At 45.1% G+C, this 23,660-nt stretch overlaps 2 protein-coding genes across 2 annotated transcripts; both read right to left on the reverse strand.

Annotated features, from left to right (window-relative positions):
* Positions 1 to 579: 579 nt before the first annotated feature.
* LOC310711956 (gastrokine-1-like) lies at positions 580 to 12,844 on the reverse strand. The gene is made up of 6 exons (XM_083514485.1): positions 12,801 to 12,844; positions 10,994 to 11,047; positions 7,241 to 7,378; positions 5,779 to 5,883; positions 4,564 to 4,696; positions 580 to 926 (listed from the first exon to the last, which is right to left on the reverse strand). Exons 1-6 carry the CDS (start codon positions 12,810 to 12,812, stop codon positions 835 to 837), a joined length of 534 nt encoding a protein of 177 aa, XP_083370611.1. The 5' UTR covers positions 12,813 to 12,844; the 3' UTR covers positions 580 to 834.
* Positions 12,845 to 18,309: 5,465 nt separating this feature from the next.
* On the reverse strand, positions 18,310 to 23,421 carry LOC310710425 (gastrokine-1-like). The gene is made up of 6 exons (XM_083511296.1): positions 23,280 to 23,421; positions 22,324 to 22,377; positions 21,643 to 21,780; positions 20,595 to 20,705; positions 20,216 to 20,357; positions 18,310 to 18,558 (listed from the first exon to the last, which is right to left on the reverse strand). Exons 1-6 carry the CDS (start codon positions 23,289 to 23,291, stop codon positions 18,476 to 18,478), a joined length of 540 nt encoding a protein of 179 aa, XP_083367422.1. The 5' UTR covers positions 23,292 to 23,421; the 3' UTR covers positions 18,310 to 18,475.
* Positions 23,422 to 23,660: the final 239 nt, after the last annotated feature.

Below are 23,660 nucleotides of genomic sequence, written 5' to 3' on the forward strand. Positions count from 1 at the left end.
GAAGTTGGATTTGAAAAGTTTTGGACTTTCTGGTTTTTATTTCACAGTCTGGGTAGCAATATGGTCACAGCACTTTGCATGCAGAAGGTCCCAGGACCAATCCCTGGTGGCACCTCTAGGCAGTAGTGGTAGTAGCACTGAGAGCCAGTGTAGCATAGATTCAAGGTACAAGCAGTGGCGTAGCGTGGGGGGTGCAGGGGGGGCCGGCCGCACCGGGCGCAACATCTGGGGGGTTAGGGTTAGGGGGCGCAAATTACTTTCCTTGCCCCGGGTGCTGACAACCCACGCTACGCCACTGGGTACAAGAAAGGAGACTCTGACTCAACATCAGGAAGATCTTTCTGACGGCAAGAGCTGTTCAACTGTGGAACAGACTCCTTTGGAAAGTGGTGGGTTCTCCTTCCTCGGAGGTTTTTAAGCATAGTTTGGATGGCCATCTGTCATGGATGCATCAGCTGAGATTCCTACATCACAGGGGGTTGGCCTAGATGTCCCTCAGGGTCCCTTCCAACCCTACAATTCTATGATTCTATGGGGCTTCGGTGGGGTGGGGTCTTTACACTGCTGCATACACTGCCATGGATTTTTAAATTACTTTATTTAAGTTATACATTTTATTTTCTTTTTGACGGCCCCTGCAGGAACCAGTCCTCGAATGAAATCAGAGAGCAATTGTTGGGAGGTCATCAGGTCTTGACCTCCCGTGTCCTTCCCAACCCAACCTTGGGACTTGAAACCGGCCCTGACAGCTGGCAAGGCGACAGGATGGACATTGTCTTGGTGGGCAGGTCACAAGTTGTGTTGGCTTGGAGCAGATGTTGGTGCTGATCCTGGCTAGAAGAGGGAAATGCCGCCACACAAGTCGATGTCCAGAATGAGCAGATTGACGCCTGCGCAGCCCTTGCCTTCAACCAAGGGGCGGGGCCCTGAAAAGGAAAAGGAAGTTTTCCAATGTTACTTTTTATTCACTTTTTATGGAGAGCCAAGCAGGAGTCTCGAAACACTCTCTCAGAAATGAAATAATCTGTACTTCCAAACATGCGTAATAATAATAATAATAATAATAATAATAATAATAATAATAATAATTTATTTATACCCGCCCATCTGGCTGAGTTTCCCCAGCCACTCTGGGCGGCTCTCAAGTGAGTGTTAAAAACAATACAGCTTTAAATATTAAAAACTTCCCTAAACAGGGCTGCCTTCAGATGTCTTTTAAGATAAGATAGCTGCTTATTTCCTTCACATCTGAAGGGCGGGTGCCACTACCGAGAAGGCCCTCTGCCTGGTTCCCTGTAACTTGGCTTTTTGCAGTGAGGGAACCGCCACAAGGCCCTTGGTGCTGGATCTCAGTGTCTGGGCTGAATGATGGGGGTGGAGATGCTCTTTCAGGAATACAGGCCATTTACACAGAGAGAGCCTGCTGGATCAGTTTGCATCCTGTTCTCACAGTGGCCAGCCAGATATAGTACATCAATGGGAAACTCGCAAACGTGACCCGTGTGACATAACCATCATGCTCAAGTCTAATCAATGCATGAATGGGTTAATGTCATAGAGTAAGCTGGCCTGCCAGGCTTAGCTAGGAGGTCATTCCCCCTCACCTTGGGGGTGGGAGGCTTATCAAGCTCTTTGTTCTTCCACTTTCCCACCATTTCTTCCACCATGTGAACCCTACTGGTAAGGAGTTCTGAACTGGTTGTTCCAAGCTCAGACCCTGTGGCTTCAGCAAGCCATCTTTGTGTTTCTATACAAACAATTTAGGAACATTCACCACATTGGAACCTAAATTTACTGCCTGTGTTTTTCTAACTGCTATATGAAAAAGCCCATGAACCTGACGTTTGAAGAGTCTGTAAGTAAACCTTTCTTAGCTTACCAAATGTGTGGTCTCTTTCTGTGTTAGGGAAATGGGGAACTTTGGAAGCAACTTAGAAGAGGGTATTTTAAAGGTCTAACAGACTATATTTCGACACTTTACTTTGCTACATATTTTGCGATTTTAACTCTCTGCTGGATTTCTGTCACCAAAGAGTACTTGTCACAAATCTGTATCTTGGCGTCCAGGGAAGTCATCTTTTTCTACCTATACAGTGGTACCTCTGGTTACGTACTTAATTCGTTCTGGAGGTTCGTTCTTAACCTGAAACTGTTCTTAACCTGAAGCACCATTTTAGCTAATGTGGCCTCCCGCTGCCACTGCGCAATTTCTGTTCTCATTCTGAAGCAAAGTTCTTCACCCAAGTTACTATTTCTGGGTTAGCAGAGTCTGTAACCTGAAGCGTCTGTAACCTGAAGCATCTGTAACCCGAGGTACCACTGTAATTTATTTTTTAAAAAACCAAAAACAAATGCAGGAGCAACTCTACTCTCCTGTGGTTTCCTGCAGAGGCAGACTTTGGTCTTTCAAATTTCAGCAGTGCCCTGTGCGAGGCAAAGATTCACACACACCCCACACACCTTGCCTTCTGTTCTGCTCAATTCACTACGTCATAATTGCAGCGCCCTGTGGCACCCCCTAGGTTCAGTGCCCAGTGCAAGGGAACCGGTCGCACTGCCCTAAATGTGCCTCTGTTCCTAGCAAGTGGGATTCAGAACCATTGCCACCACCAACCATGAAAGCAGAGCATAATCACTGTGGTTAGTAGCTGCTGATAGCCCCCTTCTCCATCATCCCTGTAATTCTGTTCTGATGGGACAGAGTAACCCAGCACACCCTGGGTCAGGCTTCCTCAACCTCGGCCCTCCAGACGTTTTGAGACTACAATTCCCATCATCCCTGGCCACTGGTCCTGCTAGCTAGGGATCATGGGAGTTGTAGGCCAAAAACATCTGGAGGGCCGAGGTTGAGGAAGCCTGCCCTAGGTTTTTATGAAGGGGGCTCCTTCACAACATGCCGCCTGCCGTCAGTGCAATGGGATTGATGTTTCCTTTGCCAATTTAGTCCCATTGCGTGCTGTGTTTTAAACTGATTTTAAGCTGTATTTCAGGCAATAGCTGGATTTTATATTTTTAATGTATTATATACTTTGATATACACACGGCGTTTCCGTGTGCTGCTCTGGTGCCGGTTCGCCGGAGCATCTTTGTCACGCTGGCCACGTGACCCGGAAGTGTCTGCGGACAGCACTGGCTCCCGGCCTCTAGAGTGAGATGAGCACACAACCCTAGAGTCTGTCAAGACTGGCCCGTACGGGCAGGGGTACCTTTACCTTTACCTTTATACTTTGATGTTAGCCGCCCTGAGACCAGTTTGGCCGGGGAGGGCAGGATATAAATAAAATTTTTTATTATTATTATTATTATTATTATTATTATTATTATTATTATTACAGTCATACCTCATGCTGCGGCCACTTCAGGTTGCGTTTACAGTGGTGCCCCGCAAGACGAATGCCTCGCAAGACGGAAAACTCTCTAGACGAAAGAGTTTTCCGTTTTGGAGGTGCTTCGCAAAACGAATTTCCTATGGGCTTGCTTCGCAAGACGACAATGTCTTGCAAGTTCCTGCTGGTTTTTTTTCCTCCCCCCCCTTTTTCTAAGCTGCTAAGCCGCTTATCAGCTGATCTGATCAGCAGATAAGCCGCTAAAAGCCGCTAATAGCGCTAATAGCGCTAATCCGCTAATCCTTCAATGGGCTTGCTTCGCAAGACGAAAAAACCGCTAGACGAAGAGAATCACAGAACGGATTCTTTTCGTCTTGCGAGGCACCACTGTATTTGGGTTGCAGACTGCCGAAACCCAGAAGTACCGGAACGGGTTACTTCCGGGTTTCGGCAGTTGCGCATGCGCAGAAGAGCTGAATCGCAGCCCGTGCATGGAGACATGGGTTGCAAATGCATGGATCTCATTCACAACCCGAGCGTCCACTGTATTATTATTATTATCATTTATGTGTGGAAAATGGCAGGCTTGCCATCAGCTCATTTAGGGCTTCTGCCCTTCCCTCCTTCACACTCAGTTCCCTCTCCCCCCCTTCCGGACTAGGTGACTGTCACTGCCCAGGCTGAATGACATAGTTAAACCGTGGAACTCCCTCCCACCAACCTAAAAATGTAAATGGTAAATGGGCCCCTGACCATTAGGTCCAGTCATGACCGACTCTGGGGTTGCGGCACTCTTCTCGCTTTATTGGCTGAGGGAGCCGGCGTACAGCTTCCGGGTCATGTGGCCAGCATGACTAAGCCGCTTCTGGCGAACCAGAGCAGCGCATGGAAACGCCATTTACCTTCCCGCTGGAGTGGTACCTATTTATCTACTTGCACTTTGAAGTGCTTTTGAACTGCTAGGTTGGCAGGAACAGGGACCGAGCAACGGGAGCTCACCCCATCGTGGGGATTTGAACCACCAACCTTCTGATCGGCAAGTCCTAGGCTCTGTGGTTTAACCCACAGCGCCACCCACATCCCTTCAACCTACCCACCAACCTAGGAGGCTTTAAAAGAGGGTGAGACCAATGGAGTTACCAATGTAACGTGAAGATCTCCTCAACGCATCACTACAAAAGCCGTTAAAACGTGTGGTCGTCCCTTAAAAACGTTCTGAAATTCTGGCCCAACTCACTTTGGAACTCAGTAGCCCAGTAAGTAGTCATGCCTCCGCAAATGGCTTGGGCGGGGGCACCATAGTCAGCGATGTTTGTGACCACCTTGCGAGAAATCCCATAGCTTCTGTGAAGGGTGTTCAAGGGGTGCCCCTGGGAACAAAAACAAACAAAAGGACAGATCCATTCATGCCTAGGTCCAGGGATGCCAACCTGAATGAAGTACAACAACTTAGAAAGAGTAAAAAATTTGAGGTTTTAGAGCAAAGGAAGGAAGTCAATATGTGTATATGTAAGTAATGATTAGATTAGAATGATGATATGGATTTATTTGTAGATGTGTGGTTTTTTGTGTTCTTTTTTCTCTTGGATTTATTTGTAGATGTGTGGTTTTTTGTGTTCTTTTTTCTCTTGTGTTTTTTTTTCTTGTTTGTACTGCTTTATTTTGGATTCAATGTTTGTAATTTTTGTTGTAATTTTGCATTGAAAATAAAAAAATAAAAAGTAAAAAAGTACCGGGGGCAGGTAAGTGAGCACACACACACACATGAATGAGAGAGTCTGTTTCTGTGTGTTATTCCACAGCACTTAGCTGCGGTGCTTTGCTTCCAGACCAGTAGTTTTAATGCTAGAAAGCCTGAGAATGGTTAAGAGATGGTATAGTTTCTATCTTTCTGTTTGCCAATAGCCACTCTGGGCAGTCACAGGGGAAAGCTGGGATTAAAAAATTGGTACCTCTCGAACAGTCGTATTGTTATATGCAATGAAATAAAATAATTAAAATTGAGGGAAGACAATGTTACTACCCCCCCATAATAATACTATTATGGGATTGTGAATGGAACCTCCCAAATCTGCCTCAGTGTGTGTATGCTTATTTTTAATTCAGTTGTATTTTCCTCCTCTCTCTCTCTCATTCTCTTTCTTCTTGTATGTTATTGAAGTATGTGCTCTTTTTGAAATCAATAAATTGGTAAATAAAAGTTTAGATAAGCTTTTACAAACATTTTCTCTTTCACTGCAGGTTTTTAAGCAGAGATTGGCTGGCCGCCTGTCCGATACTTTTGCTTTGGTTCCTGCATTGCAAGGTGTGGGGCTAGGTGATCTGTGATTCTATTATTCCTCCCACTGATTTCTGACCCGCAGATTCCTTCATTGGAGGGGGCGGGGCACCGTTTGGATTGCCCCACATATTTGGGGGCCAGCCCCAGTTTTCTATCTCCACCTTGACGTACCTCGTGCATCATGCTTTCGAGATTTGAGATACTTGGAAAGCTTTGCCGATTCATCCTGGACATGACACATAGCCTCCTGAAAGGCATGTGATAGATGACAACCCCCTGGGAGACACAACGGCAAATATATGTTACGCGAGAGATGGCCCCAGGAAAGTTCAAAATCAAAGAATAAAATGAGGATTCAGTACAGTACTGAAAACCCACAACCCCATAAGAGAGAGCCAGTGCCAGCCCCACAAGCACCAGTGTGGCATAATAATAATAATAATAATAATAATAATAATAATAATAATAATAATAATGTAATAATAATAATAATTTATTTCTATCCCACCCTCCCCAGCCGAAGCCGGGCTCAGAGTGGCTAACAACAGTAAAAATAGCACAGTTTACATAAAATCACAGTCGATTAATTGAAATACATTCTAAAAGCAATTCAGAATCAAATTAATGGCAACCATTGGACTAGAGTTCTGTGAGGATTACAGAAGGAGAGACAGGGTCAGACTGTGCCTTGGCCAAAGGCCTCATGAAACAGCTCTGTCTTGCAGGCCCTGCGGAAAGATGTCAAGTCCCACAAGACCCTAGTTTCTTGTAACAGAGCATTCCACCAGATTGGGGCCACAGCCAAAAAAGCCCTGGCTCTGGTTGAGGCCAGCCTAACCTCTCTGTGGCCTGGGACCTTCAAGATGTTTTTATTTGAGGACCGTAAGTTCCTCTGTGGGGCATACCAGGAGAGGCGGTCCCGTAGATACGAGGGTCCTAGGCCGTGTAGGGCTTTGAAGGTTAAAACCAGCACCTTAAACCTGATCCTGTACTCCACCGGGAGCCAGTGCAGCTGGTATAGCACCGGATGAATGTGATCCCGCAGCGAAGACCCCGTAAGGAGTCTCGCCACGGCATTCTGCACCCGCTGGAGTTTCTGGGTCAGTCTCAAAGGCAGCCCCACGTAGAGCGAGTTACAATAATCAAGTCTGGAGGTGACCATCACGTGGATCCCAGTGGCTAGGTCAGGGTTAGAGTGTTGGCCCAGGACCTGCAAGAGTCCAGGGTTCGAATCCCTACTTGGCCATGAAGCTCCCTGGGTAACCTTGGGCCAGTAATTGCCTCTCAGCCTAACCTACCTCACAGGGTTGTTGCAGGGGATTAAATGAGGAGGGGGAGAACCTTTGATTCCTTGGAGGAAAAGGTGAGATATGAACGCAATGAAATAAAATAAGATAATAATAAAATAAGTGGCAGACACTGGTTTGGGGGGGTGCATAACATGGCTTCTGACTGCACCCCTCCCCAGTGGCAGAACCATCTTTTCCTTCATCCGAGGCAGCAAAATGCACCCCTTTCAGGAGAGTTTAACAGGTTTGCCTAGCTGCTGCGGGGAGATCCCACCCCAAGACAAAGAGAGTATGCAACACAGAGTGAACACCTTTGCGGCTGAACGGCTTGCTTTGAAACTTACGCTGTTGTAGTCCACAATGGCGTTGGTGGAATGCCTTCCAGAGTAAATGTTGAAGGCAGCGACGTTGGTGTTGTGGTTGATGTTGACTGTTTGGTACACGGTTCCTCCATCGTTTCCCTTGTTGATGAGCTGGATAGCCTAGAGACAGAGATCCACCGTCAGACTCTTACCAGGCACTTTGGGGAGACCAGAAAACAAGATCACGTGGTCCAGCCAGGAGGGACTGGCCAGCCAGATGCATAGCTGTCAACTTACAGATTTGAAAATAAGAGACCAGCAGCCTCGAAAATAAGGGATCAGCAGCCAAAATAAGGGATCAGCAGGACTTCCGGGTTGGCGCCTCTGGCAATGGCGGATTTCCTCCGATTGGGAGGAACCCGCTCCGTGGAAAACAGGGTCTGAACCGCCACGGCGAGGCGGAGACCCATCAAAAACCACAGGCGGGAGAAGCCTGTGGACGTGGGATTCGGCTGGCACCTTTGCGCCCCCTCCACTCGCAGGGAAACCCTGTTTTGGGGATCCGGAGCGACGTGGGGTGAGTGGCGCGGTGCTTTGAATTGACTGCTTCTTTCACGGAGTGAAGCCACATTGCTGTTGCCGGAGAGCGCTGACCTTTTCCTGTGGACAATTGGATTTCAAACAACTGCCCGTGAGTAGAACGGAAAATTGGACTGTGAATTTTTAATTAGGCACCGAAAGCGGGAAGGTCTAAACAGGAAGTCCGCCTTCCGCTTTTTGTAGATAGATTGAAGCAAAGACACGGCAAGCTAGAGTTCAGAAAGTCGTTTGTAAAGGACTAAATTTTCATCATTTACTGAACCCCCCTTGGAAGCAGGAAAAGAGGGGGGAACCTTTTTTAGACTGTTTAAACCTGCTGAAGAGAGAGTAAAGAAAGGTAATTTTCCACCGTCTTGAACCTGGGAGCGGGGTGTCAAGACAGACATTTTGGAGAAGTTCATTGACTATGGACAAACGTTTTTGACAGATAGTTAAAAGAATAGAAACATTGATTCCATTGTTCCCTTTTGCTTTTAAAAGGAACAAAATATTGACAAAATATCTGAAAAAGGAAAACTTTGTTGCTTAATCTGCCTTTAAAAAAAAAAAAGAGGAGAAAAAAAGACGGATACAAATAGAAATTGCTTCCCCTAGAGGGAGCTTGTGAAACTGTTTTTAAAGTCGAACTGGGGAGTTTTGCAGCTGTAAAAGATTAAAGATCGTGGGACCAGACTTCGACCTTGAACAAGAATGTGCTCAGAGGCTTTGGTGCTTGCCTTTTGCAAGACAAGTGCTTTATTGGAACAGTTACATGAGAAAATGGATTTGATGACAGCTGCGATAGGAAATTTTGGACAGGCAGTGGGTACCTATATAGAACCCACTCAGGAATTAATCCAGTAATGCGCTTTGACAGATGAGATGAGGGAGGAGGCTGTTGCTGGACCTCGGGTGGCAGAGATGGAGGGAGCTGTGGCCCAGCAGGAACATGAGTCGTTGGACTTGATGAATGAACCTGGAAAGAGTCAGACTTGGAGAGATGGAGTTCTGCTTGGCTTGGAGATGGGGGGCTGGATGGACCCCCCTATGCAGGGATGTTTTGACTTTTCAAGTCTGGCTTTAGGCCGGGGGGAGCTCGGAGCTGTGGAGGGGCCTTGAAACATGCCTTTAAATATCACATGGATTTCAGTGTTGACTATGGAAAAGGGGCTGACTTGTCGAGAAGGGACAAAAATATTGTCAAGTTGGAGTCTCCCAGAGTGAAAGGAGCAGAAGACAAAGTAAAGTACAGGTATAAACATGAAGAAGACCTGCGGAAGGGACATGGAAAAGACCTAAGAGCCTCGGATATAAGGTCACCAGGTTGATGGACTAGATGGACAGAAAGGACTGACAAAACCCAAGACCAGGAGAAGAGACGATGGATGAAGATTGGAAGAAAGTTTTAAAAATGTTATTTAGAAAAGTATCGTAAAATTAATGAGTATTAGAAAAATGTTGGAATGAAATTATTTGGCTTTAGCAGAAATGTTAAAAATAATTATGTAAGAATATGTTATGGTTAAAATAATTCGGTATAAGTAAGATTTAAGTTTTAAGTTTTAGGGTTTTTTATGGTAAGATAAGGTTAAAATAGATTAAGGTAATTTAATGACAGAATATTGCGAAAGATGGAAAGGATTTGCTGAGATAATTAACAACTAGAATACAAAAAAGGGAGGTGTGAGGAGGTCGATGAAATAAGTTAATGAAAGTTAAGGATTTGGGAATATTGGATTTGTTTTTAAATTTGTTGTATATTTTTGTTTTTTGATTGTGTTGTATTGTGTGTTTTGTTTTTTCTTTTTGATCTTGGTTTCTATTGATTTGTATTGTTTAATTGTTACTTTTATCTACTGTTGTCTTTCTTTTTCTCTTTTTCTTGTTTTTTCCTTCTTTTTTTCTTTGTAATTTTAAAATTTTCAATAAATATCATTTTTTAAAAAAGGGATCAACAATTACTTTGATAAAATACATATTTTGTTGCGTGCAAATGGCTTTAGATACCTATTAGGTCCATAAATTACCATATAGCATATATTCAACACAAAAAACAGCAACAATTTGTTGTTGACAAAGGACAGCTGGACATAGAAAGGGCCCCATTACCTTCAGTAGCTTATTTAAGGGACATCATCAATAAGGGACAGCAGCGGGACATGGCGCTGGGATAAGGGACTGTCCCGCCAAATAAGGGGTGCTTGACAGCTATGGCCAGATGGGCGGGGTATACATAATAAATAATAATAATAATAATAATAATAATAATAATAATAATAATAATAATAATAATTATTATTATTATTATTATTATTATTATTATTATTATTATATGCTTAACTGGACATGGCCAGGGACTGAACTTTGGACAGCCTTTCCTAGACTGCTGCCTCCCCCTGTGAAATATACTCGGACTGCATTCTGAATCCTACTGTTCTAGGACCAATCAGACTGCTGCATTTTGGATCCTATTCAACTCAGTACATAACACCCTGCCACCCAGATATTTTGGACGACAATTCCCATCACCTGAGCCAGCATGACTGTAGGATGCTGCAGTGAATCAGAGATGCAGCCCAGAACATCCCTGGGGGAGAATATTCTTCGGTCAGGGAGTCGTAACAGAAGAGCCCTGGTCACCTGATCTTTGACATCATTTCAGGCATCCTTACAGATTCCTGGAAGTAAGTGGCTCATTTATCGCCAGCTGGTAAATTCACCGCTGATCTGAGATCCAACCTCATCCCAGGGACTTCTTAACTCATATGACAGGTTTTGACTAATCGATCTGTCTCAGGAAAGTCTTGCAAATGGAGACACATGGCTTCTGGACAAGACTGAGTCCAGTTCCTCCCTTTTTTACTTAAGTTTGTTGTGGCATTTGGCCTATCTATCTATCATCTATCTATCTATCTATCTATCTATCTATCTATCTATCTATCTATCTATCATCTATTTATTTCATAAAATGTGTAACACCGCTTGATCATAAAAATGCACAAGCACACATAAAACCTCAAGAGAGGTTTACCAAAAATGATAAAGCAATAAAATTATCCCTAAGATAAATTGGAGCAAGAATTTAAGACATTCAAGCATTTAAAATAACAATTGACTAAAAACAGATTAAAACAAGCCACTTGTGCATGCAGAGGTTAGCAGCAGGAGAGGTTTCGGGGCAGGAAGGCAGAAATGGGAGCAAAGTTGGCTACTTACGTTGCTGGCAATCGCTGAGTGAATAAGCAGCCCCAGGAGGCTGGCAAGAAGAACCTGCAGAGCGGAAGGAAAATAAGAGGGTCAAATTTTAAATTGCCAAGTACACATTTCCTTTGTCTGTGAAAGACCAGCTTGAATAGAACACTTATGTTTATGTTGTAAACCACCCTGTGGTCTTTGCATGAAGGATTATTATTATTAATAATAATAATAAATGTGTTGAACATTGCAATTTCATTTTAAAAAAGCATTTCGTTTAAAATTAATTCAAGGATTTTTGGGCAGTGTGGTGAGATTTTATACAATATGCTAATGATAATAATTCCACTTGATTCCAGAAGTAAATAGGAGCGTTTGGCTGTCGCAAAAACATAAGAGGTTGTCGTCCTGTTTGTGGATACGACTGTCTTCCACTGTCTTTTTACTTGAACATTGTACTCCTGATGATAATGGCATAATACCAGTTTATTAATATCACCAGAATGCCTACAGTGAAAAATAATAATATTAATAATAATAAATAATAATAAATTGAAATCACATCTATTTCTTGGTACTGTAAAAGGGCCATTCTTGCATTACCTATTGCTTATACAAGTTATGCTGGTTGAATATGTATTTTGTTATTTTTAAAACTCATAAAAAATATTTGAAAAACTAAAACCTTACTACTACTACTGTTTGCAAATGAATATATTTTGCAATGGCAAGGGATGTTCTGTATCTCCACTGCTCCTCTCATTTCATGAAACAATGTAAAAGGCCAGCTGATTCAGATCAAATCCAGAATGTCTTCGGGGTTTCTTTTTAAATATCCAGAATGAGACCAGCAACCAAAACCTGGTTCCATAGCATAATGTTTTTCAAGCCTGCGTATCCTTGAGCAAAAATAGGGACGTCCTAAGGAAAAGCGGGACATTCCAGGGTCAAATCAGAAACCAGGACAGCTTCTGTAAATCTGGGACTGTCCCTGGCGAATTGGACACTTGAAGGGTCTGGGTCTGCAGGGATTCCTAAAAATGAAGGCTGCCTTGGACCAGACTATCAGCATTTCCGGGACAAAATGCACTTTTGCAGTTGCCTTGTAGTGGAAATGATCAGGGATTCGGTTATTTGAGGAGACCCAAGAAGTGATGTTTTGAATTATGGTGCTGGTTTTGAATTATGGTGCTGGAGGAGACTCTTGAGAGTCCCATGGACTGCAAGAAGATCAAACCTCTCCATTCTGAAGGAAATCAGCCCTGAGTGCTCATTGGAAGGACAGGTCCTGAAGCTGAGGCTCCAATACTTTGGCCACCTCATGAGAAGAGAAGACTCCCTGGAAAAGACCCTGATGTTGGGAAAGATGGAGGGCACAAGGAGAAGGGGACGACAGAGGGTGAGATGGTTGGACAGTGTTCCTGAAGCTACCAGCATGAGTTTGACCAAGCTGCGGGAGGCAGTGGAAGACAGGAGTGCCTGGCGTGATCTGGTCCATGGGGTCACGAAGAGTTGGACACGACTAAACGACTAAACAACAACAAAAGAAGTGATGACCTTCACGGGTACCAAAAGACATTTAAAAAACCCAGCTGGTGAATAGGGGCAGCTGAAGCCCACAAGTTTTAGGGTTCCACCTCCTTGAAAAATCCTAGAACTCCTACGGACTACATCTGCTTCCATCACACACCTGTGAGCAACTGAGTCTTCAGCTAGTTTGGCCTGATCTCTGAGCACCTGGTGACAACTTTCTCCCTAGTGAGAGCAAAGCCCAAGAGATGGACATCTGTACTTCACCCTTGAGATTGAAATTGAGGAAGGTACTCACAAGCAACCTCATGGTTGTGGCTCCAAACTGGAATCCAGGCCAAGATAGGTAAGGAGCAAGGAATCGCCAGACCTTATATAGCTAGCTGTGAGAATTATGCAAATACACATCACTCTAATCAAACATTTATTTTTCCCATTTGGGTTTATGGGAAGCTCGAGAGAAAGCTAAATATTTTTTGTTACATATTTACATACGAGGCTGAGTATCCTCTCTAAGTAAAGATCCCTACGGCAGGGTGACTTATGGCCATTTCTTTGCAGTGATTTCTTCACTCTTTTCTCTGGATTCCGACCAGTGTAAATGTAAGATTGGAAAAAGGAGGAGCTGAGGGTCCCAAAATTGACTGATCCTTCCATCCTTATGCTTGACGCAACCCAACAGCTGCCTCTCTCTGCCACCCGACTTGTGGGGTCCTCATAGACCGTGCAGGTGTGTGGAGACATCCCAGGCCCTTCTGGAACTCTTGTGTGGTTCATTGAGACACTTAGAAACAAGTTCCTATCCCTCTTTGTTTGCAGAGATATAAGGAAAAATACACAAGCTGTAAATAATAATAATAATAATAATAATATATCCCGCCCTCCCCAGCCAAACCGGTCTCAATTTAATATGCAGCCTCATTTTAATAGTAGCCCATAAATCAAAACCATAAGGGGAGGGAAACATTAAGGGTCAGACTGAGTCCAAACCAAAGGCCAGGTGCAACAGCTCTGTCTTGCAGGCCCTGCGGAAAGATGTCAAGTCCCACAGGGCCCTAGTCTCTTGTGACAGAGCGTTCCACCAAGTCGGGGCCAGTACCGAAAAGGCCCTGGCCCTAGTTGAGACCAATCTAACCACCTCGCGGCTTGTTGTCATTTGTGGACCTTAAGGTCCTCCGTGGGGCATACCAGGAGAGGCGGTCAATTCCTCTACAGTACTAGGAAACTCGGGGCAAACTGAATGTGATGGTCCTCCACTATTACTAGCTAGTCCTTGTACTGTCAAATTTTTAAAATGCTGAGTAGCTGAGGGGTCCTTTTCTATAGGACATTTCTGAGTTAGAATTCAAATAAGCCTCAGCCCAATCTTTAACCTGCAAAATTAAGGTTGGGTCACATCACATGGCTGATGAAAGCCAATCCTAGACATTTCCATGTACCTCGGGTTAAGTACTTAATTCATTCCGGAAGTCCGTTCTTAACCTGAAACTGTTCTTAACCTGAAGTACCACTTTAGTTAATGGGGCCTTCTGCTGCTGCCGCGCTGCCGGAACACGATTTCTGTTCTCATCCTGAAGCAAAGTTCTTAACCTGAAGCACTATTTCTGGGTTAGCGGAGTCTGTAACCTGAAGCGTATGTAACCTGAAGCGTATGTAAACCGAGGTACCACTGTATTGTAAACTGCCTGGATGCAGCAGAAACCAGGGAGCAATTTTTCAGCAATAACTCCTCAAACCCCTAAACCTGTAATTCAGCAACCAGGGACCGTTCTCACAAAAGATAACACCCAGTTTAGAAAGAGCACGAAGAACTCTTCCCTTGTGTTGCTGGTACGAGACCCTGATGCGCAATCACAGAAACAATAAAACTCCATCTTTCTCTTAAAACAAAAAAAACTTTATTGTCATTGCTAAGAATCCCAAAGTGTGGTATTACATCATACCATTTGACTAGGAATTTGCCCTTAGTGAAGGTGCAAGGAGACAAGACACACCTCCACCCTCTTCTGATTTCCTGAGATTGAAAGCATTTGGTATTTCGTGGGTAATCATCCATGGGATTCAATTCCAAACTTCAAACAATGAATGCTTGTTGTTTGCTAAACAGAGTTTACTCAGAGATGAGAGAAAAGTCCGGACGTGTTTGTCTTCAAGGTGTGGGCCACAGATGATCTCTTAGGAGTGAGGCAAATATTTGACCCAAATGTTAGAACCAGTCCTTCTCATGGGTCAACAACACACCATCCGTTCAAAGCCTTCTTATCCCACTTTAACCAGTGGTAGCTTCCCTCCCCCAAAGAATCATGGGAACTGTTGTCTGTTAAGGGGGCTGGAAATCGTAGCACCGTGAGGAGTGAACTACAATTCCCAGGACTCTCTGTGGGAAAGCTGTAACAGTTAAAATGTTATAAATTGTTTAAACATGCTTTAGGTGTATGGCCTTGGCTTTGTTGGTGCTGGGGGCGTGGGTGGCGCTCTGGTCTAAACCACTGAGCCTCTTGGACTTGATGATCAGAAGGTCAGTGGTTCGAATCCCTGTGATGGGGTGAGCTCCCGTTGCTCGGTTCTAGCTCCTGCCAACCTAGCAGTTCGAAAGCACGCCAGTGCAAGTAGATAAACAGGTACCACTGCAGCGGGAAGGTAAACTGCGTTTCCGTGCGTTCTGGCTTCCATCATGGTGTCCCATTGCACCAGAAGTGGTTTAGTCATGTCAGCGGCGTAGCGTGGGTTGTCAGCACCCGGGGCAAGGCAAGTAATTTGCGCCCCCTAACCCGGAGCAAGGCAAGTAATTTGCGCCCCCTAACCCCTAACCTGCCGCCGCTGCCAGCTTCTTCTTGCTGCTGCCTGGTCTGGTCTGGTGTGGTTCTCTCCCGCGCTCAGCGCTGCGCTGGGCGGCCGCTGCACTGTCCCTCCCCCAGATAGTCCCTCGCTCTCTCTCCGCACCGCACGCCTGGCACCCACCTCCCCCTCCACAGTGGGCGGCGACTCAGCGGCTCGGATCGGATTCGCACAGCCAGCACTGCAGTGAGAGAGAGTGAGTGAGCCAGATAGGGGCAGAGAGCTGCGAGTGCGAGCTCGCCCCCCCCCCGATGTTGTGCCCGGTGCGGCCGGCCCCCCCTGCACCCCCACACTACGCCACTGAGTCATGTTGGCCACATGACTCGGAAAGCTTTCTGTGGACAAACGCTGGCTCCCTCGGCCTGGAAGTGAGATGAGCGCCACAACCTCATAGTCTCCTTGGACTGGACTTAACTGTCCAGGGGTCCTTCACCTTTTCCTTTTTACCTGTTGATGCTGGGCCCTTTCCACACTGGGCCCTTTCAGAGGATTTGCTGTCTTTCGCTTCCTTCTTGGCTGACCCAAGACATTTTGGTCTGAGAGTCAAAGAACAAGATCATGCCCACCCATCCCACATGCAGAACACAGGTCTGAGGGCAACAGGCTTGGTCAGAACCCATCTGGAGTCCTGTGTCCAGTTCTGGGCACCACAGTTTCAGAAGGATCCAGGGTCTGAGAACCAAGCCTTATGGAGGGCAGTTGGAGGAGACTGGGACCTGCTCCTGTACTCCTAATTTACCAAATGAAGGAGTAGCCAGTTCTCCTAGGCCCTATATGCCAATATTTCAAAGCACTCCACCAGGCCTTAATTGGAAGTGGACATTCACCGGTTTCTTACTCTTTTCACATCAATGTTCCCCTTGAGGATAAAATTGATACCATTATACTGGCTGTGGCAAAATTCCTCTCAGTATGTCCAGGCTAAAGCTCCTCTGTTGGCTGCCAAGGCTGATCTTACACCTTAATAATTATTGATACATACTAAGCAATCTTTAGACACTGCATCAGGGAGAAGTACCAGTTGTGGGTCCTGGGGGGAAGTGCACCAAAGTTTAAGTTAATGGAGACTGGTGCATGATCAGAGACTGTCACAGACCCAATTTCTGCACTCGCCACCTAATGAAGATCACCTTTGGGTATTAATATTGGGTTCATGCGTGGCATTGATTCATGAGAAAAACATGAGAAAGCCACTTCTGCCATTCGGAGGAGGTAGAGTTGCGGGCTTCGTGGCCCCACCACGCGCATGGCGGCTGGAATCCAGCCCCCGTTTGATTGGGGAGATTCCTGGCTAATCGGTTGGCTCTGGGAGTGTGGCCCGCCTTATTTAAACCAGGACGTGGCCAGGGATCTCCCTCTTTGCCGCCTGCCAGCTGTTCCTGCTTTCCCCACCCTCCCGCCCTATAAGGTTTTCGTTCCTTGACCTTGCTATGGACCTTGGTTGGTTGCTGTTGAGGGGCCTGGTAGGAATTTTTCCACTTGGCAAATTGGCACCAGCCACTTGGTTTTTGCCTCCCTCGTAGCAAATCGTCACAACTTTCTTGGTATTGGCGGTTAGGCATTGATATAGTTCTGTAATTGGAAGAGGGAAGGTAACGCCATCACCTGCCCCTCATATTGAAGGGTAGTCCAATAAAGGATTCCAGGGGGCAAGGCCCTGTCCGAAGCCTATGGAGGTGAGGGCCTAAGGCATGCCCCCAATTGGTGGCCCTGGTGGAGTGCCTAGTTGATGTGCATCAGCAGATCTCCCCCTACCGGTGGTTAACCCTTCCCGGACTTCAAGTGGACGGGCTGAAGCCAGATATAGTCGGTTAGGACCAATACCTAAGCCAATACCGCTCATCACCTGTAGCCAATAAAGTTGTGGCCTTAATTAGCCCATTAACCTTAATAATTGTGTCATGTGTCATTATTTCCACTTGGGGGGGGGGGCGGGAATCTGCCACGCAATTCCCTGCCTTCCAGTTGCAGTGCCTGCCAGGTATCCAACCAGGTCCCATTCAGTCAACGTTTCTGCCAAGAGTGGGTTGGAGACTTTGTTCACCGATCGGTGCCTGTGCCAGTCCTTAGAGTCATCGCTGCAGCAATTGAAGTCTCCTCTTATTATGGTCACCCTCTTTTAAAATGGTCTAATTTTGTTAGTGTCTTCTGGATAAAGTCTTGTTGTGCTAAGTTGGGTGCATAGAAACAGGCAGTGGTGATTGGATGACTGCCTATGACGCCACAAACAAAGAGGTAGCTGCCTGCCAGCTCTGCCAAATTTTCCTCAACACTCAGAGGGCAGCGCTTTCTTATCAGGACAGCCACAACTCTGGAGTTGCTTGCCTATCCAGGGTCCTTTCAGTAAGCAGCCCTCTGGTTCCTGCTTTGATGTGTCTCCTGCAGGAGAGCAATGTCTAGATGTTCCCTCCACAGGGCTGCCTCTACTCTGACTCAGGTCCGCATATGCAAATAAGGAATTGAAAGTGATGTTCAGTGATTGGATAGTTACAGAAAGTTGTTACTGTTGCTTTGTAGCTGAGCTCTATATAATCAGGTTGGCTGAACCCTTCAGTTCAGTTCTGTTCTGGCCTGTGAATAAACAAGAGCTGTCCGAAGAATCACTGTGTCGTCTGATATGTTCACCCACAACTTAACAGGGCTGCCTCTACTCTGACTCCCCTCTACCGTTGAAGGAAAGAAGCTCTATTGTTTGACTTGGAAGAATCATGGTAATTTTGGTAGAGGTGTGGATAGGAGAGAGTTAATTCCTAGGTAAGCAACTCCTTCTCTATTAAAGATGGCATTTTTCAAGAAACTCAATTTTTCTGCTGGGCTTTTAACTTGAAAATCAAGCAACATAAACTCAAACTGGGTAATCCTGGGACATACACTCTGTATCAATCTAGCTACCTCGCAGGGTTGGGGAGAGGATAAAATGGCCAATCAAGGTAGGATAGAAATGTGACAAATACATAATGAAGAGAGACTTTTAAAATTCTAGGCACATTTTAATTGGCAATCACTCCAAATGCAGTAGTTTTTTCCCCTCATGCTCCAAGCGTAAGATGAAAAGGAAATGAAGAAAACCCAGGGTGAGAAGCTGTTTCTTTCATCAATGGACAAACACTGCGGTGGGGAAAAGTTGGAGGTTTATTAAGACATCCTTTCTCCCCCACAAAGGCTGATGTGCAAGAGGCAGAGGATATTGGCTTGGAAGCAGGCTCCTGAACTTTCTCCTGGAAGGAAAACAAATATGGAACAGATAGCATCAGGCAAGGTATTGGGATGGAATTAAATCATTTGATTTATTAATTTATTTTAAAATGTGTTTGTTTTTAAACAAATACATTAACCATTAAACACTTATCCAGCAGTACAGTTAATAATGTGTTTGTTTTAACTGTTGTCTCTAGACATCCACTAATACCTTCAACAGTCAAACATATTACTTGATCAAACCTTTCCACTGAGAATATTGAGCGGTTGGTATACAAGGTCTTGATTTTGGTCATTAACATTCTTAATGAAAGGGGTCAATGTTTCTTGGAAGGTGAGACCCACAGACATTGCTGCATCCCAGATATTATTTTCCCACATGTTCCGCGGTATTTGGAACATGGGAACAGATAGCATCAGACAAGGCATTTGGATGGAGTTAAATCATTTATTTAATGCATTTATTTCCCACCCTTTCCTCCAAGGAGCTCCAGGTGCCATTCCTGATTCTCCTCCCCCATTTAATTGCCACAACAACCCTATGAGGTAGGCCAGGCTGAGAATGACCGGCTCAAGGTCACCCAATGAGCTTTGTGGCTGAGGATTCGAACCCTGATTTCCCAAGTCCAAGCCTGACACTCTAACCACTCTGCCACACCAGCTCTCATCCACTTTATAGAACCCTGCAGCTCATGGTACATCAAGACAACTGATGCTGTTTTTATACCAGTTCAACCACTGTGCCATTCCAGTCGCTTCAGTGGGGCTGCAATGATCAACCAGGGCCAACAACAGAAGTGTGGGAAGGCTATAAGATATATTTCATGTTCAACACACAACTAATTCTGAGTAGTACTTTGCGGAAATGTGCTGTGAACCAAGTATTTCTACGGACATTCGGTCCTGCCCTTTGACAGTATGAAGGGGCAGGTTCACCCAATTATGCACAATCACATTGCAAGGTTTCCGTAAGTGAACTCCATGCGAATGCAACAAAGTTGTTATTTGATACTCACTATGTTGTGCTACCTCCTGCCAACCTAGCAGTTCGAAAGCATGTCAAAGCACAAGTAGATAAATAGGTACCGTTCTGGTGGGAAGGTAAACGGCACTTCCATGCGCTGCTCTGGTTCGCCAGAAGCGGCTTAGTCATGCTGGCCACATGACCCGGAAGCTGTACGCCGGCTCCCTCGACCAATAAAATGAGATGAGCGCCGCAACCCCAGAATCGGTCACAACTGGACCTATTGGTCAGGGGTCCCTTTACCTTTATGTTGTGCTACAGATCCAAGTTTAATGTTCCAAGTATACAGTTTGTTCAGTTCATGGGTGCGCTTGCATTATCAATATGTCATTAGAATCTCAATATTTTCAGCGGGTCTGCATATTATAATATTTATTATTAATATAAATCTGAGGCTGCATGTTTATTTTATATCCAGTCTGAAGATTTTTAGCCAGCTGCCCAATCAGTTTATCACTAGGGTCAAACCTGTGCTCCGTGGCCCTGGGGAGGAACGCAGTGGGGGTGGGGGTGGGAGATGACCCCAAAAGGGGTTCCCTTGTGATTCTCTGGTTCCATGTATAGTTGTGTGGAAGGGGAAACAAACTCAACTTGTCCCTGAGGCTGGAATACACTCTTTTCACTCTGCAAACCCCTTTCAGTTGAGGACTCACCTGCGAATTCATAAGCAGCATAGGTAGGGATCCCTCTGCACAGGGCTTCAATGTTCTTCCCATATGGAGCCAGGTTAGTGATCTTCTTGGGAGTAACCATGTAAGTGAGCTTCTTGGGTGCCGGCCCTTTGGTACGATCCTTCTAAACAGGGGGGAGCAACGACACAGAATTGAAAGACGGGACTGAGTGGGTCATATGCATTTTTGTGACCATTGGTTGGAGAATTCAGTCACCAAATTCAAATAAGCAGAAATCTTGAAGGACAAGTTTGGATGCACTCCTATTATTTCAGGAAATGCAAATTTTGAAGGCCTTATTCTTCAAGAACTTGTCTAATCTTCTTTGAAATCCACCCAACAAGGCTCCTCTTGGCTTTACCTGTTTTTCCTTGATGGCTTCTGGAAGAGTGGTCACATCTGGCATGACATTTCGATTCATTTTGGTAAGAATGCAAGATTTCTTGGAGAGGATCCGGGTTGCCATGTAGCCCTGCCCAAGCAAAACAGGAGTAGTCAGATGAGCATAACGCAGGAAGGGACAATTCTGTCAATTTTACTTTTTTTCAGTTTTCCAGTCTTAAACACAGTTCACCCCATTACCACCTCAAACTCACAACCTTTAAAGAAATAAAAAGTCTTGCATACAATATTCCCTAATATAGTGCAATTTTATATATACTGTTCACTAGTAAAGGTAAAGGGACCCTTGACCATTAGGTCCAGTCGTGACAGACTCTGGGGTTGCGGCGCTCATCTCGCTTTATTGGCTGAGGGAGCTGGCATACAGCTTCTGGGCCATGTGTCCAGCAGGACTAAGCCGCTTCTGGCGAACCAGAGCAGCGCACGGAAACGCCGTTTACCTTCCCACCGGAGCGGTGCCTATTTTTGCACTTTGACATGCTTTCAAACTGCTAGGTTGGCAGGAGCAGGGACCGAGCAACGGGAGCTCACCCCGTCATGGGGATTCGAACCGCCAACCTTCTGATCGGCAAGCCCTAGGCTCTATGGTTTAACCCACAGTGCCACCCGCATCCCATGTTTACTAATATACAAATTTACAAATTATATTCCCTAAATTTATTTTTGCAAACTACTTTCAGTAGAGTTTTTTTCCTGCAATTGACCACTATATAAATTTAATGAAATAAATGTGCAGTTTTTGGATGCAGAACTGCATTATGAAATCTGCAGACCTGTGCCTCATTTGGCATATTGCCTTGGGAAGTAGTGATGAGGCAGGACGGCATAAAATGTGGAACTGAGCTTCATTTCACCCCCTCCCCAATACTGCATACTCTATTGTTCTCATACCATTTCGGAAATCACAATTTCGATCAATTCATTTTTTTTAATGTGAACTAAACTGAATTCCTTCCTTATCCCAAGTAAAAAAAACAAAGGCATCTGAATGTGTGGGTGCTCCTTACACTGCCGTAATCCCAAACGTTGTTCCAGGAGTGCCAGCCATTGTTGTTGTCTACGTTGACCACCTGCTTTTGGTTGTCAATGCTCACAGACTGGTGGGAATGGCCCCCCACATTTCCCTGGTTGTCTTCGCTGATATTCTTGAGTGGGAAAAATGAAGAACAGCAAGACAGTCAGATTTTCAGTGTTCCAGATTTCGCAATAAACATTTCTTTGTAAATGCAGAATAGAACAAAAAGTGGACGTCCACCTCAGTAAGCATGACTGAAGCCAGCTCTCAAGCACAGTTCAGTCTGAAGCATTATTTTTTTCAAGCTGCGTTTGGAGAGGATAGAATTCTAGAAATGTAGAGTTGGAAAGGACCAAAGGGTCATCTAGTCCAATCCTCTGCGATGCAGGAATCTTTGGAAGAGCACCCGGCTCCTATCCCTCAAAATCTGGCAAATTGGCCACCCTACGCAAGGCTCAAGAATGGGATCAGAGGCAGCCTCAGAGGACAATGCTTCCATGTTCCCATAGCTGCTGTGCCCACATTCACAATGCAAGAGGGTCTCATCTTGCAGAATTCTACACCAAGATATAAAGGCAGCCTCAGAGCACATCCGATTTCGAGCTTCTAAGAGCAGCATCAAGACAGAAATAATGTAATGAGAGCAACGTGTTTAATCTGTCTTAGTACTTACATTATCGGCTAAGGTGGCGGCTAAGAGAACGCCCAGGAGCGCAACACTCAGAGCCTGGAACGGATTTCAGAAGAAGAGTAGCGTTACATGACAGTCATTTATAATCAACTCGGATTTTTTTAAAAATTCAAACATAATCTCAGTACTGTATTTAGAATACTGTAAACTAATCTACAAAAAACAACAACTCAGGCTGTGAATCCAGCCGCTTCTTGCTCATTCCTTTGCTGCATAAAGTGCCTTTACTCTTTGCCTCCTGTTTTGGACTTCCGGCAACTAGAGATGGATTCAAGCATGCACTGGCTATCGAATTATTCTGAGTGGGGGCAGAGAAATTTCCCAAGTGCCTTGATTTCCAATGTCCAACTTTGATATTAGGATTCCGGCTGCAGCATCCTATGTACGTTCAGTTTTCCAGTAGCTAGAAGGACAGTTGTGTTTGTTAGTGCATGGGGGTTACTTCGTGTCTTAAGATTAAGACCGCAATCCATCACAGAGTTAAGAGCTCTTAAGCACAGCGGCTCAAGAGCATTCTTGGGCAGGATGGCTGTTTCACCATGAGTGTGTTTCTTGCATATTCCTCAAGGAGCTGAAGCCCACCAGGTCTACATATGATGTAGCAGATTTATTTTATGTTATTTGTTGCATTGCTTTTCCTCCAAGGAGGGTAAGGTTCTCCCCATATCATTTAATCCCCAAAACAGCCCTGTGAGGCACGTAGTTTGCTGGGCGACCTTGGCCTAACCTACCTCACAGGGTTCTTGTGAGGATGAAATGGGGGGTGGAGAATCATTTATACCACCTCGAACTCCTTCAGAGAAAAGGCAGTATAAAATAAATACATACATAAATGAAATCTAGAAATTGCTTCCCACAAAAAGAAGAGGTTTTAGGGATAAATCGGGTTTTCCATCGCATGGGCTTTCAGTAGAAAATGAAAAGTTGTGTATACTCACAATCAGCTTCATTTTGTTGCTGGAAGAGGTGCGGGATCAGCTAAAGAGGAACCCTTCACTTTATATACTCTGGTTTTCAAATATTAGGTGTGGAGAGTCTGAAGGGGTAGGGCCCCCTTATCACAGTGGGGCTGGTCCTCCTCAGACCTGGGGCATGTAGGCGAAGGACAAGGAAACGGGGTGACGCCCTACAGATAAGCCACACGAGGCCGATAAAAGATATAATCAATACACTTTTTGATAACATTTGATTGCACAGAAGGAATGGGCGGGAGGCGTCATTTTAAAACTGCTGAATTAAGACCGAGTTTAATCCCACAAAACAAACATGGCTCGCCTAGTAAGCCTGTTGTGTGAAATGTCAAGTAACGTTCCAACATC

Source organism: Podarcis liolepis (assembly GCF_965112155.1).
Source record: "Podarcis liolepis genome assembly, chromosome: 7".
NCBI classification, from domain to species: domain Eukaryota; kingdom Metazoa; phylum Chordata; class Lepidosauria; order Squamata; family Lacertidae; genus Podarcis; species Podarcis liolepis.

Bases quoted from the DNA above. Each gene is read 5' to 3' on its own strand.
- LOC310711956 (XM_083514485.1), bottom strand. The intron at 7,379-10,993 runs GTAAGTAGCCAA...CTCTGTCTCTAG, and splicing joins ACTCAGCGATTGCCAGCAAC to GCTATCCAGCTCATCAACAA. The intron at 4,697-5,778 runs GTACGTCAAGGT...TTTTGTTCCCAG, and splicing joins TCGAAAGCATGATGCACGAG to GGGCACCCCTTGAACACCCT.
- LOC310710425 (XM_083511296.1), bottom strand. The intron at 21,781-22,323 runs GTAAGTACTAAG...TTCCCACTCAAG, and splicing joins CCGCCACCTTAGCCGATAAT to AATATCAGCGAAGACAACCA. The intron at 20,358-20,594 runs GTAAAGCCAAGA...CCCCCTGTTTAG, and splicing joins AAGCCATCAAGGAAAAACAG to AAGGATCGTACCAAAGGGCC.